We start from the raw sequence: 18,542 nt of genomic DNA, 5'->3' as shown, positions 1-18,542 counted from the left end.
AGATGGGAAGAAGATGAGTTAGAAAGGATGTAGTCACATGGGCAGGCCATCTGTCAATTTTACCAATTGTTTCATTTGAAAGTTTAAAAACACAGCCCGGGCATGTATGAGATTTTGCCCTTTCAATCATGCAGTTTGGATGGGTTAAACCACAAGACAAGCTTCGGATAGGATTAGCCTAAATGTTTTTAAACACAATACAAAACCCAAAAGTAAAAAAACACAATCACTTATGCTGATTTGCTGCTGAATTTCCTTTAAATTACCTTTAGATTTGATAATCTGTGTGAACTAGGTTGAACTGGAGAGGGTGTAAAGCTTTCATTTGTGTTCATACAACATTTTGGATTTAGAGAAATAAAATGGTACAATGGTAAGGAAAGAATTAGGGATAAGTAGAAATGAAAAATGAGATGGATCATATGAACTGCCCTTCCACATTTTTTAGGAATCTTTGTTTTCTATAGCACACAGGCATGCAGACAAGTGAAAAATTGCCATTGGTTTTTATCCTCACCTCAGACATCAGCCATTGCCTTTGTTTCATTCCAATGTCAAGGTGTTGTGTTTCATCCAGGATCTCCTCTAAAGTCAGTGGATGTGTGTCACCTCGCTGGTGTCGGGTCTACAGAGATAAAGAGAACAGTTAATTTACACACACTGACTTCACCAACATCCCAACCTGTTTACACTAAAAAATAGGGTGTGTGATATTGAAAGCACATATATTGCAGAAGACAAATATTTCTCTATTTTCAGCACATGCTATTGGTATATTAGCAGCAAAGACTTCAATTTACAGTATTAACAGACTCAATGTGAATTTCTAATAGCACCACACAGAACCAAATTAGGCTAGCATTGACGTTTCACATGATTTAATTTGGGACGGATAATTGGAAAACAAGTATGAGAACAGAACGCTGTGCTTCAATACTGTCCAGTGTCTATTACAAGCTATAATAGAAACAATGGACAAGTCACTAATGAAGAGTAATTATGTAATATAAGGTTATTCTATTTTTTTAATGAACAGAGGATAAGCAAACAGGTTCTTGCAGATGTGTACAGTTACAATTAGGTGTTAATGGCTGCTTGAATGGCTAAAAGAGAGTTGGAGCCCATGTCTTTATGTTCCTTTTAGGCAGGTTTGCATTCCAACACAAATCTATGGGACTGCAAAATCTGCTCAAAGCAGGTTACATGCAAGCTAGAAAAATGTAACTGCTGTCAGATGCACCTTAAAAAACAGACACAAGACCAAAGCCCCTCATGTAATACATACTTGTAGTCATCTGGAATTTAACAATACCGTGTCTGCCAAACTGGGAATTTAAAAACTATAAAATCTGTAATTTTTGCCTGTAAAGTTGTTGACCTGCATGCCATCAGTACAACCCTAGGAAACTGAAAGGGGTCATATATGTTTAACATCTAACCAAACAGTGGCCACCAAGCCAACTATAAAGCTTTCTTCCTTTATTATTAATATTATTATTATTATTAAACAGGATTTATATAGCGCCAACATATTACGCAGCGCTGTACATTAAATAGGGATTGCAAATGACAGACTAATACAGACAGTGATACAGGAGGAGAGGACCCTGCCCCGAAGAGCTTACAATCTAGTAGGTGGGGGAATTTCACACACAAAAGGATGGGAGATATGTAGTGTGGGAAGTAGTGATGGTTTCAAATGACAGAAGAAGCCGGGTAGGCAGATTTGAAAAAATGGGTTTTGAGTGCTCTTTTAAATGAGCAGAAAGTAGGAGCAAGCCGAATAGGACGAGGAAGACCATTCCAGAGAGTTGGAGCAGCTCTAGAGAAGTGTTATATCCGTGCGTGTGATGAGGTTATGAGTGAGGAAGTCATTAGTAGGTCATTGGAGGAGCGGTTCCTTCTATACTTTTATCCTAAAAAGCTGTTTTTAAAACACTGTCGCTGTAGAACATTTGTACAGCCTGCACATTTTACAAAATATATTAAGCTATAGCAACTAATCACAATTCACTTTACTAATGTCAGTGGAGACTAGAAGATGTTGGTTGCTTAAACTCTAAATTTAGGATTTTGCACCGTTCAGAACAGCTTACCAGTGGCCAGGAATAAAGATAAACTGAAATGTGCTCTCTACAGGTCAGTGATGTTTATAGGAGTGAATACAAAGCATCCATAGGAGACGTTTATTGGCTAAAAACCAAGACCTTAGCATTGAAGCCAGCCTTATGATGCTGTATTTACAAAGGCAGGGGGCTATCAAAAGTTAGCACTGGAAAATGCACCTGTAATGAAAAAGTCATAGATATAAAGGGCTATAAAGCTACTGTACACCCCAAAAAAGGAAATGTTTGCCAATTCACACAATCTTAACAGACTGAAGCTTTATAGGTTATACATAAGAATAAGCATCAAATAGGCCACAGTGACAAACATACTTCTTTGTTCAAGTTGTAGATCAATCCTTAGGATTGCTCTGGGTCTTTAGCCATAGCCAACACAAGTGAAAGCCACAATATAAAAAACAGCTGTAGTGCTATATCACTGACTGGTCTACTCTATCAGTATATTATGTTAAATCAATCCACTGTTATCAATTATTGCAGGATTGATAACAAGTCTCCTGAGTCTTCTCCTTTAAAAGAATGGGTTAAAGAAGTTTGTAATACAAGTGATATGAGGTAACATCATGTCAGCAGTTGGCAGGCTTTCAGAGATTACTTCCACATGTTCAAATTACTTGGTTCATCGAGTAACTAAAATGAGGTAATCACATTATTAGGCAATGCATAAACAGCCCCTGAGACTGTAAAAAATGGTGTATATTTTGTCTGCTTAAAAAGCTGTATGTTTTCCTTGCCATTACTGCCAATTTATAACCTGCAAATGTAAAGTATAAGTGACTAGATATGTGCAATGTAGGTTGTCAACATGAATAACATTGCACAGTCTATTTCTTTGTTTGCACCTCTAATATACCAGAAATATCTGGTAAGCATACTGTATTGAGGAACCATTACTATTTTTCTTGCAGAATCTTAACTGCTTTTAAAATTGGGTGCTACATGGGAGGCTGTACAAGGTAATAAGGTCACAGGGTTCAAATGCACTGCGCACTTGACACTTTTATTATAAGAAATACAGCACTTGGGGCAGGTATCTTACCAAATAAAAAACTGAAATGAATGCCTGTATTCAACCTTGTGATTTCAGGAGGCAGTGACCTAATTAAAATGCGGGAGGAGAATCCCAGGAAAAATAACTGTGCCATTGTTACAAGGAGAAGAAACGCTTGCTAATTAAAGAAAAAAAACTTTGCGGTTGAAAAATGCAAAAAAACATGGCTTTTTGTAGCACAAAAACTTATTCAATTATGCTCTTTGGCACTGTCCATCCCAATAGGCACAAGATTCAAATAGTAAACTATACATTTATTGTATCACTAGCATTATCTGTGAAACATTGCAGGTTTATTGCCATAAGTGCAAAATGCCCATCCTTTTAGTATGTCCAATTTTTCCATGGTGTTTATATTATGAACCAGCTGTTCAGTGCTCGAATATTGAGACCAAACTTTTCAGTAACCAAACAAAAACAGCTGGTTGGTTACTGAAAAGTGTTTGGTGGTGTGCCCAACTAAAAGAGGCTGGGAAGAACATTGTAAAGATATATCATGCAGTTATGTTGGAAAAAGGGTGAGAAGAGGGCGAGTTGGTGATGAAAAATAGTGAAAACTATATTTTTGCAAAAAATAAATGTTTCAATTTTACATAACCCTACATGTAACTAACACAAAATATTGCATAATGTACAGAATGTAAAAGTAATCATTTAACATAAAGTGGCAATAAAAACAGACACTATACAATTACTCTTGGTAACCATGAAAGTTCTGTCTCCTTGCTCAGTTTAAAACAAAGCAATACATATTGTGAAATGGCTTGTCAATGTTAACTGCAGAAAAATATTACCTTCATATAATTGACAATCTTTGCAAGGACCCCAAACTTGAAGCTAGCCCCAGGCAGGGTTTTGAGGCTAAATGAACCATTGCTGCCATCTGTCAAAGAGACAATATTATTAGTCACTGAAATGTGATTATTGCACATACAATATTTTATCATAAATAATTTTCTAAACTTATATTAATATGTACTGTATTTACACAAAAATAAACAAATTATGAAACCAGTAGAAGGCACTGTGTCCTCTTGTAAAGCATGTAACAAACTCTTGCCATCTGAAAAGTGAGAGAGGAGTTTGTTACACACAAAAAATGACACATGGGTATATTTATTCACAATAATTTTATTGGCATATGTATATTAATTACTATTTTGAATGGTAGCAATACCGAATACATTTTGTGCCCTGGGTGTATACTCAGGTCAAAGCATGTTAATTGTATTTCTAGGTAAAAATAAGTACTTCAGTTTATATTTACACAGTAACCCTTCTCCACTGCACTTTCACACATATTTAGACACATGAACACAAACATGCGCACACTTTGGTTTTCTTCATGGCACAAATTGTATTTTTCCCAAGTCGTCCCTTTCCCCTGTATCACCAGTGCGCGTGATACAGGGGAAAGGGACACGCAATGTTTATTCCCTATGCCTTCATACTCTATTACACTCACACAGTTTATTTCCTATGTAAACATACTCTATTGCATACACATACGCACACACACTGTTTATTCCCTATGTATACATACTCTGTTGCATACACATACGCACACACACACTGTTTATTCCCTATGTATTCATACTCTATTACACACACACACGCACACAGTTTTTTTCCTATGTATACATACTCTATTGCATACACATACGCACACACACACTTCTTCCTGTATTCCTTGTCTAAAGCACACAAACACATTGATTTTTCCCTAGTATACCTTCTCCCTCACACACGCACATTAGTCTTTCCCCTGTATCTCTTCCTTAGCACACACAGAGCAGTCTTCCCCCTGTATCCCCTCACCAGCACATACATTTGTCTTTTCCCAGCATCCCTTTTCCAGCATACACACAAAACCATTGGTCTTATAACCTGTATCCCCTTCTCCAGTGGTGCACTCTTTTACACACCTATTCACATTGTGTGTGCCCACATGACATTTGTCTTTCCCTTGCGACTCTCCTCCAACACACATACATACACTTGATATTGTCTTGTATCTCTTCTCCAGCATACACCTTCCTCAGTTCATCTGAGTCAGCAATCATACACTCTACTCACAAACTGCTCATTGAACACAGTCCATTTCCCCCCTTTATTGAACAGTGAGCTCCAACACATAGTCTAAAGGTTTAGTACTCCGGGTGAAACAGTGCAGCAGCTCCCCCTTTCCACTAGGAAAAAGTATAGCCAAGTTCAGACTGGTACCTATGTAGCTCTCCTACACAGAGCTTCTGATACTAAATGAATGCTGAAGTAGTTGGATGTGGCTTTTTTTGGTCAATATGCGAGTACTGGCATCATAACTCAGTCAACGTGTGAAATGCAGTGAATTATTATCTGTCACCCAGAAACAATTCTAGTTACACGGATGTAGATAGTAAACATCACACTGCAAAAACAATTGCTACTGAGCATTAGTTAAAACAAATAAAATAAAAATAGAACTAGCCAAACGTAGACACTTACAGAAAAAAAAGGCTCAGACAATTATGTTTATTCTTCTACTTTCTGAATGTCTCTCCAAACATAGCCTTCAGGTTCTTCTTACTTTCCAATGTGAATCTTGATTTAGTGTTTCTTAGTCTGTACTTTATGTAAATTAACCTCTCAGATCTGCCCCCAAAGAAGAAGAATGAATCCCCCTATTCATCAATCCCCCCTTCTTTTAGGCATTCCCCCCACCCCCAAGTGACCCATCTTTAGTATCATGTGCATCAACCTCTACATCTAGCAAACCTGGAATGTGTCAAAAATATTTGCAAACTAATAGCACTGCTAGAAATTTTTTTTTTTTTTTTTTTTTTTTTTTTACACAATCCATTTCAGATCTGCTGGATCGCCCTGGTTCTCACATGAGTCTATCTTCTCCAGTCTTGGAGAACTTTTATAAAGCAGGCCAAATATTTCAAACAATTTATATCTCTTGTATTACCTGGTGCACATCACATGCAATATAAAGTCATCCTTTATTTACTGAGTATATTACAAATAACAGGCATTATCTACAAACAACAATAATTGGGAGACATCATCTTGTGTTCTATTACTTACATATATCTAACACAATCATCTATAATTGCTGCTAAGATTTTTTTAACAAAACATGTATCTAATTTGTTTAAATTTGTAAAATACATGCATATAATATGCATGTTTCTTATACAAATAAATGTTCCTGTATTTTACAATAGTGTACAATATTGTATTTTACTATCAGGTGAGAATAATGTGCATTATTTTCTCAAGCTCTTTCCTACATTTTAGTTGTGTAGCACCTTTGAGGTACCCATGTGTCTCATTTGTCTTCTGGATGTAAGCATGAATACATATGTACTTTATTTTGTTAGTAAGGCTGTTTAGGTATACGTATATATTATATACACACACACACACACTTCCTAGACCATTGCTGATCCTCCACATCCTAAAGAAACCAGAGATATTCATAATATAAAATGTGTAGTATCAACAAAGCCATGGACTGTTGGACATGTTCCAAATATTATAACCCATAAAAGCACTTATGTGGGCTTGGATGCACAAAAATTATAAATACTTATAATGGTTCCTTTAGAATTTGCTAAATACTCATACTGGTTTCTTTAGAATTTGTTAAAATAAATATCACTGTTTATTTATCAAATATTTTGATCCTTGTGTAACTCAATCTCAAAGGTCCTTTGAAAGAGCTTGTGTTACAGTCTCTCGTTTTCCTTTAAACATTTGCTTTTAATGATATAATAAAAATTGATGAAAACCTTTACACTGTTGATAATGTTACATTAGTATTAATAAAGACTACAAATGGAATCTGAAACATATCAGTGACATGCGGTTGAGTTTAATATTTTTCACAAATCTATTACTCAGTATACAAACATTATGATAGATGAGGATTGAAAGAACGCTTCCATAGGGGACAAAGCATCAGGAACAAAAAGCCAGAAATGCTGCCAGCATGCTTGTCCTGTGTGGTTGCAGAGTGGTTTGGGTGGAGGATGAGATGCTAATGAAGCAGTGTAAGAGTCTGCTGGCTGCATTCAGCTGCACCCAATGGCAGCCCAGCTCTGTCTCCTCTACATAGTGCTGAGCAATCCTCACCAAGCTGCACAACACACTCTGGCAGCTTCTCATACAAGAAGGTAGGTACATGAAACCTAGGATCTGCTTTTGCATTTTATTACAACAAGCTGGCATCTTCATATTTTCCATTTTAACCTGGCTGCAATGTGTTCCTCCTATGTAGACCATGACATGCAATATTTAGACTGCAGGCAGAACATGGACCCTGTCTTCCTTAGCATGGCTCACACCCCATTCTGTCAGACATTCAAACATTTGAACATATGCAGGATCTCTGAGTTCATCCTAAATGCTACAGAGCTGTAAAATAATTGATGGTTGAAGGAATCTCTTTTCAGCAGATTGCCAGCATTGCTGAGCTTTTACATTTGCACATCATTTGACAGCCTCCTCTAATTATGTATGTATTTTATCTATTTAGCCTGTTACTGCATGTAGATTTTTTTCTGTTTCGATTCAGCATCTTAAATTACAGGCACTTCAAAATGTTTTGTAGCAAGAGACCGTAAATGAACCAAAAAAATCAATAGCAGACATTGATACAATGCAATATCTCATCTGCTTCCTGTGAGGACCAGATATTCTATTTACCCTTTGACCTTTCTTTGTACTCGTAGGTCATTTCTAGTTTGCTGTTGATACTTTACAATTGCAAAGTCATTCCCTGGTGAGCGTCACGATGACTTCCCATGCTGGGGGGTAACATTTTACTGATGCTTCCCTTGTGTTGTCCATGGACCGTAGACCAATACATACCCATACCTTAATATTGGTAGAATGGCAGCAATTAGAACTGGTGATAAAACTAGCAACTTGCCTGGCTGAAAGAATGAATTGCACACGTCTGTGACAAATACATGGTACTTAAAGTAGCACCAAATAGATCTAAAGGATGTTGTACATAATTCTATGTCCTGCCTGACTGGACACAATTTCTTTTTTTAGAAACAAAATCTTGGTGCCTGGAGACGTTTGTACATTGTGATTATGTGTATAGCCAGAATTAAATATACCAAGTGGACTGTAAATTGGTGGCATGGCTACAGATAGCTTTACATTCTACATAAGCATTCCAGGAGCCGTGCATTATGAACAAACCAGAGAACACTTGGCTCTGGCCCACTCACTCCTGGGTCCTAAATATAATGTGTTGTGAAAGGCAGCAAGCTAGGGGTCAACTTTCCTAAATCTTATGCGTTTTACATATTCGATGGCCAGTTTTGAGGGTGCCAATTTGAATTCATTGACCTGCAGTTGTCTGCCCCCACCTAACCTGCTCCAAGGAAGTTGTACAATCACGTATGCTTAAATAGGGGTGCAAAACCATATTAAATCTAATAAAAGGCCATCAACAGAACTGCCGGGGTTCTCTTCTACAGTGTAGCTATGTGCACACAAATGTTTGGTTTTACTATGTATTATATAATTACAGTGATATTTCTAAAGTGGATCTAGCACCAAAATTTACAACCATGCAATAAGCTTAGTCTAGTTTGTGGCACCCATGTCAAGAAATGGTTTTTATGAGAGCCTTACCACGCAGATGTTTTGCTTTGGGAAAGTTACTTTTAATTGTCTATATAAGATCTGTATTAGTGAAGTAATGGTGTGTCGACTGTTTGCATACATGCTGGGTATTGCTGAACTCCCATAGTGTTATCTGTAACTGGATGACCCATGAATAGAACACCTGAAGCCTGAAACAGTGTTCTCCCCAGTCCCTTTTAGCTGGGTGCTCCACCTGGCACTATATAGTGACCACCTGGCTGTTTTTGGGTAGTTACTGAAAAGTTGGGTCACAATGCAGGGACTGCCACCTACCTACAGCTTCTTCCAACCAAGTTTAAAAACTTTTTTGGGGGGAAATACTGCTTAAGGTCAAGCATACATCTTCAGCGATAGGTCTGATTACACTAGACAGTGCAGTTCCTATTCTCCAAGTGCTTAAAATCTGTACGGACCATTTTTTTTAAGTTACCGCAGTAAGCTGTAAAAGCCCGGCCTTTTCCTCAAAGCCACAACCCCCATTTTGGAAGTGAAACTGAAAGCAGATAGCTATCATACCGTATATGCACATCAGATGTAGAATGGGGTTTTTCTGGCAACAAATTAATAGTCTATACAGAGATATAATTTTTTATAAAAAAATAATTTTGTCAGGGTAAGAAGGGAAAAGATTGCTGCTGTTTGCCAAAAACAAGGCTTCCTAAAACCAAGGTGAGGAGAAGGACAGGTATTGTGCCGACTGGCAGGGCTGACACCATTTCTAACGACTTCAGTCCAGAAATGTTTGTGTTGTAAGCCCACAATAGGAAATCAGGAACTACTGCACGTTTGCCGGGACCAACAAGTAACTTTCTGTACTTGCCGGATGGGCAAATCTGCATGTATTTCTTGCACATTTTTTATGGGCATATACGAAGGGCTTTTTTTTTTTTTTAGAAAACAGGGAATCAGACATTTCCTCATAGGAATGTACTAGGTCCATGTTATTCAATAGCAACCTTTGAGGGAATCTCAGATTCCCCGTTTTATAAATATAGATCTCTAAGTATAACCTATAGCAATCAGAATATGATTTCTGAAAGAAAACTATCAAATACAGCTCATAGTTACTTGATTTGGAAGCACCCAAAAAACTCTTTCCTACATATACCTCAGTTATTGTAGGATTTGTGCACAGTAACCAGAATTCCCATTCCCATACCCAAGTGTATGGTTCTATCTGCCACCTATGTTTGATATGATTTAATGTTTAATATTTGTTTATACCATGAATCTAAGAAGCACTATATATTTGTGTTCAGCAATAAAACAAAGACTTAGCAGGATATATTCTGTAGTGGAGGTGTTTCAAAGATAACATATAGCAAAGAAAACCTTAAAGCATAGATCTGACAAAGCAACCACTGTAAATAGCTTTATCCTCTGGAGGCAGCAGGGAAATAAGATTATTGCTGTCTGATTGAGAGGCATAAAACAACTTAATAACGTAATTCATGAAGACTTGTGCTGAGATCCTAGATACTATTCTTTTTTAGAGTTTTAGGCTGCTTCAATTCTTTAGTAGGTATGATAAGGTGCATTTTGGGTGTATTTGGTTTTACATTTTTAGGTGTGTTGTACCTGTGAGGCCTGTGTAAGAGGCATTTGGAACACACACACACACAATGGACCTGATCTATTAAAGCTCTCCAAGGCTGAAGAGGCTACACTTTTATCAGTGAAGCTGGGTGATCCAGCTAACCTGGAATGGATGGTCCAGGATTGAAAACATTTGTTAACAAATAGCAAATTACTGTTAGGAAATCCATTCCAGGTTTGCTGGATCACCCAGGTTCATTGATGAAACTGTATCCTCTCCTGCCTTGGAGAGCTTTAATAAATCAGGGCCTATATATAGTGGTATAGTCCTGACAAGCGAGGAGAAATCTTCACAAAACTTTTCTTTTTAAGAGGGAAAGCAAAATCAGCCTTCAGTTTGTTTTATTTTCCCTGGTGGAGATTTTCTTACACTTCCTGTCTAGATGACAATGTTGCTCTCATGACACAAAGTGAACAACAGCCATTAGGAAGACCTGAGTGGGAATCGAAGCCTTTCTTACTCTATCACAATGACACTTTGGTCATCATCTGTGTATCAGTCTAGGAATAAAACATGGCAAGAATGAAGAGCAATATTATAATCTTCTAGTACTATTCTCATGCAAATCAATGTAATTTGAAATCCATCATCCTTTTCTTGTGTTCATCTTCATGTAAAATGAAACCACCCGTAAATGTTCAATTATTAAATTTGGAGCTGGCTTTCTGAATTAAGATAACAGGTCTGTAATGCTGCCCTACATAAAGATGTAAAAAACAGAACAGCGTGTTTTAAAGCCTCAGAGAAATTGTAGATATAAAAACAAAACACCAGCAGTTTAGGTGCTGTCAGATATACTGCAATAGAAGAACACTGGCATTACCAATGAATTATTAAAGCTTTGCAATCCATCTCAGAGGATAATGTGAAGTTCAAATACATATTGTTCTGCAAGGAGATGCTGTCTAGCACAAATTTCTGTATTGGTAGAAAAATAAATGATACGCTACAGTAATCTTCATAAAATCTCAGGCAAACCTACAGCCCTGAGTTGATTATCGTACGAGAACTATTGCATGTGTGTACGTGGCCTTAGATAAAAAATAATCTAATTAGCCTGTCTCTGGGCAGTTTAATGATACAACAGAGGGTCCCAAAATAATCCCTTTTTATCCTACTTTTAATGCAGAAATAGTGACAAGTTTTTTCAGGCAAAATTTAATGTAAATGTATATATAGATTCTCGTCACTGGTACCCTTGGCTGTGTCTGCCTTCAGTTCCGACTCACTGACCAGTGCTCAACCCAGCCGGGTGGGAAGACATTTTAGGTGGGTGGCAACCCCTGTATTGAGAACAAACTCTTTGGCAACCACCCAAAAACAGCCGGGTGGGTGCTGAAAAGTGCCGGGTGGTGCGCCCAGCTAAAAGTGCCTGGGGAGAACCCTGCTGACAATAAACAACTATGCAGTACCAATGTCAGACCAACTTTCTGTGTGAAGAATCACTGAAGCCAGAGCGTCAGCACAACAGGAGAAGGAAAGCCCAGAAAGCAATAAAGTTATCAGCTCAGTGTATATACACAGCATGCACAATACCTTGGTTGCCAAGAAGATTTAACTCCAGTGGACATATAAATCAAGTTGGATAAAGACACTGAACCCAGAAAAACACAAACCAAAAAGGTCAGAGGTGGCAATAGAATAGACTATGCAAAAGAAAAGATGTCAGATGACACATTGCTGGAGGGCAGTGCTACAGCAGCTAAGTATGTCTTGTATACTTTGTATGTGTGATAAATATGGAGAAAAAAAAACACTTAGCACAATACAAACTTATGTTACACCCAAACCCAGGATATTTACATCTGTGCTGCAGCACAGCACAATAGCACTTTAGGGTTTTTTTGTAATTGACTGTGACCCCTGAATTAAAAGATTTTGTCTTTCAGCATTAACTACAAACCATTCTAAATAAATCTAGACCTCTCTATAACTCATTTCACAGGGAACTGGGCACATTTTCAAGCACAGAAATAGCATGTTAATTGGCTATTGCAATCAACACAATACAGCTTTATTTATCTGGGTTTGGTAGCTGTTCTTTCTGTTCACAGAGGATGCTTGCCAAGATTGCCGTAGTTTTTTTGTTCATACTTCACTGCCATGTAGAACTGAACAATTACACTTTGCCACTTCAGCTAAGCTCAAAAACTAAAAGCAAATTTTAGTAAAACCTCTATTTTATCCATATTAGGTAAAATAACAGATCAACTTAACAGAAAGGGCCAAAGGCAGCCATTACTTACATTACCAGTTCCCATCTGTTGCCTTAATCCACTTCAAGAATAATTCTAAGATCTAAATGTCTTGTGTAAGTTTAGAACAGATGAGCAAGAATACATTTATACAAGGAAGTTCTTGTCCCAACCTGTGACAATACTTAGGTATTAGGTACGAAATTGTGAGGTCTGGTAGGTAATAGGCACAGGAGAGGAGCACACATAAGGTGAGCACACCTGGTATATGGTGCCACCAGCACAGCAAACTTGTTTCTTTGTGAAGTATAGGCAGAGTACAGTTATGTCTCATATCTGATGGAACGTATATTGTAAGATCAATATATATGTGGATATGGGATACAAGTAGATGACCATCATTAAGGGGCATTGACCAGCTCACACAACTAGTGACAAACATATTGTTACCTGCAGCTCATAGTGTTTTATACTGGCTTGTCAAGTAGCACACAAGTCAAAATGTCACATATTAAAAAAAGAGTGCTAATTGGAAATGTTATCTTTTTTTTTATTGCAGTTGTTTTCTGGGGAGCCTGCACCAAGATGTCATCTCCTGGTTCCTGGAAGAATGAAACAACCTTGATCCAGCAGCAGGTTGGATTTCAGGTTCAGAAGATCTACCCATTCCATGATGGCTGGAATACAGCCTGCTTTGTAATCTTGGTCTTGTTTATTCTGACTGTGCTATCTCTGGTCCTGCTGGCTTTCCTCTACGAAATGCTGGACTGCTGTTGCTGTGCCAAACACAAGACAGTAAAAGACCTAGAGAATGAGCCAAACCCTGTCAGAGCACTAATGAGCAGCATGAAAAAGCGGAAAACTGAAGTTGTGTAGCAACAGGAGTGGAAAAAAAAAAACTATGCCCATCACCCCTTTCCGAGGACAATCAGCAAGCAGTTGTTGTCCTGCTTGCACAAGCACATTCTTCTTCATGGGTCACCTATACTTTATTCCCTCTCTCTCTTCAATGTGAATTATTTGAACATCTACTGTCTTACCATTGACTTTTCCTAAATTTGTGACAAGCAAATTATCACAGTGGCCAACGATACATCCTATGTCATGATTAAAATCTTTTTGGGCAATTTATGTTGAACCTATTCCTATGTGTAAGAAAAAAATACATGCACATGGCTACTTGAAAAGATCATATTCATCCTAAAGAATTCACCATGTTTTCGGTTTATGTTGCATCCCATGTTTGCCTGGGAATGGTACACCCCACACATAAGAAATCCCTATGAAAAGATACCAATATAAGAACAAACCAATAGCAATGCCTTCTAAAACTTTGTCATCAATTGAAATACAGAATAGGACACTATAAACATATCCTTTTTTGGTGTATACCAGCTCACTAAGTTCTGCTTGTGTCAATGTTATTTTTCTTCCATGATCTATTTAAACATTTAGTAATTATTCACACTTTAGGTGCTTCCATCTTTTGCACAGTAATAAGATTGTGAAGCAAGGCTGACAATTGCAGCCTGTGTGACTCTGCCCTTTGCATATGTCAGATGTCAGGGTATACAGCGGCGTTTCTCAACCAGGGTTCCGTGGATCTGATTCTGGTGGAAGATTGCTAGTAAGGGGTCTCCCTGGTCAGTGACACGAATGATCTTTTTGGCTATCAGTAGGGGTGACATTCTTACCATTGGCCAGCACTGTTAGAGGCATTCTTCCCACTGATCACCACACTCATGTAATGAGAGCCTGTAGATATAGTGACAGGGGTGACTTACTTTTGTACTATCTGCTCTGTGTAAGAAAATTTCAGGGCAAACCAGGAGATCATCTATTATCATCTCGACCCAACAGCAGACTATGGAGTCAAATAGAAGTGTTCCTTTTATACAAAATTCCACCAGCCTTCCAAAAGAGAGTTCCCAAAGACTTGCATGGGGCCATACACAAACTGCAACTGATTAAATAGTAATTGATTTAATAATTAAAAAAGCATTACGGCATACAGTCACTGGACATGCAGTTTATCAAAGTTCCTTTGAATTTCTTAGTGTTATACCACTCAAAGGGCTATATTTCTAATGCAGTGAATCAGACATTCCCTCCAAGATTCCCTTGTGGGGATCTTCTAGGTCTATGTGTTTCAATAGCCGCAATTAATTCCCACCAAGCAATGTTTAAAGGAAATGTCAGCTTGCCTGTTTTTAAAAAAAAGCCCATTAGGTGCCTCTAAAAGTTGCTTAACATTGTTACATGACTTTGTACTGATAAAGGTAAAACAATCCAAACAACAGAAATATTCCTGAAATGGGTGCTTAACACATCACATCACTCATCTCTAGTCACTGTCAGGTGAGGTGGCCAGACAGTGACACCCATCATATAATCTCTCTTTAGTTGCAGTGGTTATGGTGTACCATGAACAAAAATATAAAAATACAAAACCACCAAAATGATCAGCTTTACATATAAATATATTTTTAACATCACCAAAAGAAGGTACAGTGGAAGCCATTCATTTACCTGATAAGACAGTACCACCACAAAGTACACTGCTGCTTAAGGTGGCACGAAAGTCTTACTTTGAACAACTGGCGATCAGGCAGGTTTTTTTTTTGCAGAAAGGGAGAGGTGATGTCCATTCTGCAATACCTGTTCCTGTACAGCACCACCAATAATTATACCCCTCTCCATTTTTTGACTTACATGCTCCTTTATGCTTATGCAGTGTGCTGGAGAGAAAGGCGTGCTGGGGTTACACGAGGGCTGATGATTTTACCAGTAACTCTTTTTAACTAACCAAACTGATGCACAGTACAATGTCTCAAAAACAAATTAGCTTCCCAATTTACAATGCTGGCTATATACAAATATTTTTCATCAATTTCTAACCTGACGAAGGTAGACCAAAGCATTGCTCAAGCACTGGAAGACATTCACTAGATGTCTATCAATATAATCCAGGACAGATGCATATTGTGTAGAAATAAAGGTGATCAGTTTATTTTCCCTATCACCATGTTTTAGCATCATTTGATGTAACATGAATAAATGCTATAAAGTATTTTTTTTAACTATATTATAGTGTTTAGGGCTATTACAGCAGAGTGTTTGATATATATTCTGTCATCAGAGCTCACAAAATGCTCCAGGGGTTTATTAAGCAATGATACATTCAGCAGTCACTTCATAAGGTATTGCAATGAAAGTCAACAGCTAGCCAATAAGACCATTGCTATCAAATCATAGAAAATCAACATCAGATACTTCTACAGTGTTCCTCAAATGGTCTGCAAGTGCTAATCAAGAGTTTAGGATGCATTCAGATAAATTTTGATTACAGTCAGCAAGCATTTCCAAAAAATAGTATACAGTGTGTGCAGAAAAGAATACCCACCATTTTAAAATATTTATATGCAACTTATGAATAAATGTTGTTTGCACTTATCATCAGACTTACTAACCTGAGCTCTGCTTAGAACCAGATGTCCCGCCAACATCAAGTTTGGCTTTTTTCTTTTTGGAAGACTCTGATGAAGAAGAACGCTTCTCCACTGCAGGGTTGCTCAAAGCTCGCTTTTTAAAGAGCTCTCGATCTCTTAGCAGAGCGGGATCCATGGTGCTGCAAACACAAAATACAAAATAAAGAAATTTGTGAGTTCATTTTATTTATTGCACAAATGGTAACTTTTGATATGAAATTGTGGGTTAGCAGTAATGACCTCACATTCTGAAATTGCTAGTTCCCTGGCTGTCAAATTTTGGTCCCTGAGCTTGCTGGTTGATGTGAAATATACAGCCAGTGCACCTCTCCCTTCAGGAATAGGAGGGAGGCTGGAGTAAAGAAGGGTAAGAGTCTTTGAGGAAACTAATATGTTAAATGCAACTGACACTGCAACAAACAGCTGCTTTTATCAACGGGCTCTTGTATTGGATATTTCCCCAATTACAATATGATTGTGGCAGTGGTTTTAGCACTAAATTAGATTTCCCAAGCCTCTGCAGGGATGAATCTGAACCCTAGCCAGATTACACGGGTCTGTACAAACTTCCTGTATTGCCAATTTCAGATTGGGAAAGGAGAAGGGGCACAAAGAGGCTCATCATTTCAAAGAGCATGCTGATAGGGATAGAAGAGTGATGGGAAGGGGAGCTTATCAGTCTACTGCTTCCTCTGGAAAAGTCCAGGTTTCATGCCATTAGAGTGGTCGTAGACAACCCTTTTATTTAAAGTAAAAAAAATGTTTTTGTGTGTTTGTGCAACACAAAAAAAGGTGTTGCTGCTGCGCTCGAGACAGAATAGAGTGTGCAGAAGGAGCCCTTTCTTTAATGAAAGAAAAAATTGCTGATCTCAGACATGTGCAGTGGAATTGTCAGTTTTTCTCCCTATCTATGTCATCCAATCCCGCGACTGCACAGTGCGAGATCGGGTGACATAGGAAGAAGAGAGAAGAAGAAGTCAACACCCGGCGCTTCCTCTCTCTGGGCTGAAGACGGATACCAGGAGGAGGCAGGACCTAAATGAAGAAACCTCCCGGCTGATCGACGGGATTCAAGGTAAATGTGTGTTTTTTTTATTTTGGGTTTTTTCCGCTTTAATTTGTATCTTCTGCCCTCCAAGTCTGTCTGCAGAACTGAAAAGCTGAAGCTCTCACTGAAACTTGGCTACAGATCAGATCATTAAAGGGGAACTAAACCAAAAACAAAAAAATGACACTTACCTCTAGTCCTGCAGGTCTCCTGATGGCGCTGGCCTTTCAAGCCTCATCCTGGAATTCCTCCTCCAGGTGCCACCATATTCACTCATCTCTTTTATCTTTTTCCTCTGTCTTCTTGGCAGGTTACTTGATCTGTGCAAGTGCGAGATCACGTAATGTAGCCCGCTGTAAAGGGGAAAAAAAGGGAGCTGATCCCACCGCGCTTGCGTGAGATCAGCATCTCTTTCCCGGAATAGAAAAAATGCCCCTTCTGTGAATGTCAGCGATCAGAGCATGCGCAGAAGGAGCACCCAGAGCCTCCCAGGATGAGTGACATAGGTATCCCGGGAGGATCCACGCTCCCATTCAGTCTTGAACGCCAAACCAATCAAGACTGAAAGGGGAGGTGCTGCACCCCTTTTTTTGGTGTTGCACTTAAAAGAATAAAAAAAATAATAACATTTTCCCTTTGCATATAAGGGTTGTCTACCCTTTTATGTAAAGTGAAAATGTTGGGTTTAGGTCCGCTTTAACCCACAGCAGAACCCTGGTATATCAGGGTGTACAATGGCTGTACAAAAGCAGGCTTAGACCTACTATGGGAGCCAGCGATCATACACAGCTCCCAACGTTTTCACTGCAGCACCGAACCCCAACATTAGATTGAGAGGCAGTGACTGGTTCTGAACCACTCACTGGCACCTCCATTTATTCTCTATTGGACTGGTGTGAGTAGATGGTACATCTGTCATCTCCCTGGAGGCAGCAATGCACTGGTGTGAGGGTACAGTAACTGAACCTCAGTCACAACCTCTTCATCTCATCACAAATCTTCATGCAAAAATGATTAACATTTGAAAAAAAAATTATTCAGCTTTTGTTTCTTTTTAGAAGTTGTCAGCGTGTTGCACATTTTTTTCTAACACTACATCCAACATTCATGGGCATTTTACCATCCCAGCCATCTCCATAGAAGTGTATCACTTGTTACCCTGCACACTTTATCCCCTCAAATTTCTGGGAAAAACACTGCACATCCTTTAGCAGGATAAACATCTAGATTATACGTAGGTAATGTCTGATTGTATCTGAGTGATGAGTTCAGCTTGCAATAAGGAATTGCACCACTTGCTACATGCTGGTTCTATGACACGCAGTGCAAACTGCAACAAAACACACAAGGGGTGTACAAAACAAAACACACAAGGGGTGTACAAAACA

At 38.4% G+C, this 18,542-nt stretch overlaps 2 protein-coding genes across 3 annotated transcripts in view; one reads left to right on the top strand and one right to left on the bottom strand.

Annotated features, from left to right (window-relative positions):
- The window catches only part of GTF2E2 (general transcription factor IIE subunit 2), a 28,651-nt gene that overhangs the window by 9,455 nt on the left and 654 nt on the right, over window positions 1-18,542 (bottom strand). The window contains exons 2-4 of the mRNA XM_072405421.1: window positions 16,089-16,246; window positions 3,972-4,060; window positions 518-625 (exon numbers count right to left, since the gene is read on the bottom strand). Coding sequence (XP_072261522.1) covers window positions 518-625; window positions 3,972-4,060; window positions 16,089-16,242 — 351 coding nt within the window. The 5' untranslated portion in view covers window positions 16,243-16,246. The remainder of the gene's footprint in view (window positions 1-517; window positions 626-3,971; window positions 4,061-16,088; window positions 16,247-18,542) is intronic.
- SMIM18 (small integral membrane protein 18) lies at window positions 7,193-13,745 on the top strand. Of its 2 annotated transcripts, none has more exons than XM_072405413.1 (2): window positions 7,193-7,337; window positions 13,178-13,745. In XM_072405413.1, the coding sequence occupies exon 2, from the start codon at window positions 13,204-13,206 to the stop codon at window positions 13,492-13,494; it is 291 nt and encodes a 96-aa protein (XP_072261514.1). In that variant the 5' UTR covers window positions 7,193-7,337; window positions 13,178-13,203; the 3' UTR covers window positions 13,495-13,745. The 2 variants fall into 2 exon arrangements, with proteins under 2 accessions (XP_072261514.1, XP_072261515.1); XM_072405414.1 differs by lacking the exon at window positions 7,193-7,337 and adding an exon at window positions 7,928-7,945.

Source organism: Pyxicephalus adspersus, chromosome 3, assembly GCF_032062135.1.
Source record: "Pyxicephalus adspersus chromosome 3, UCB_Pads_2.0, whole genome shotgun sequence".
NCBI classification, from domain to species: domain Eukaryota; kingdom Metazoa; phylum Chordata; class Amphibia; order Anura; family Pyxicephalidae; genus Pyxicephalus; species Pyxicephalus adspersus.
Note: the sequence above shows the minus strand (reverse complement) of the source record. Positions and strands in the feature narration are given on the sequence as shown.

What these genes read in the sequence shown, in the direction of transcription:
- SMIM18 (XM_072405413.1), top strand. Translation starts at nt 13,204, where the DNA reads ATGTCATCTCCTGGTTCCTGGAAGAATGAAACAACCTTGATCCAGCAG.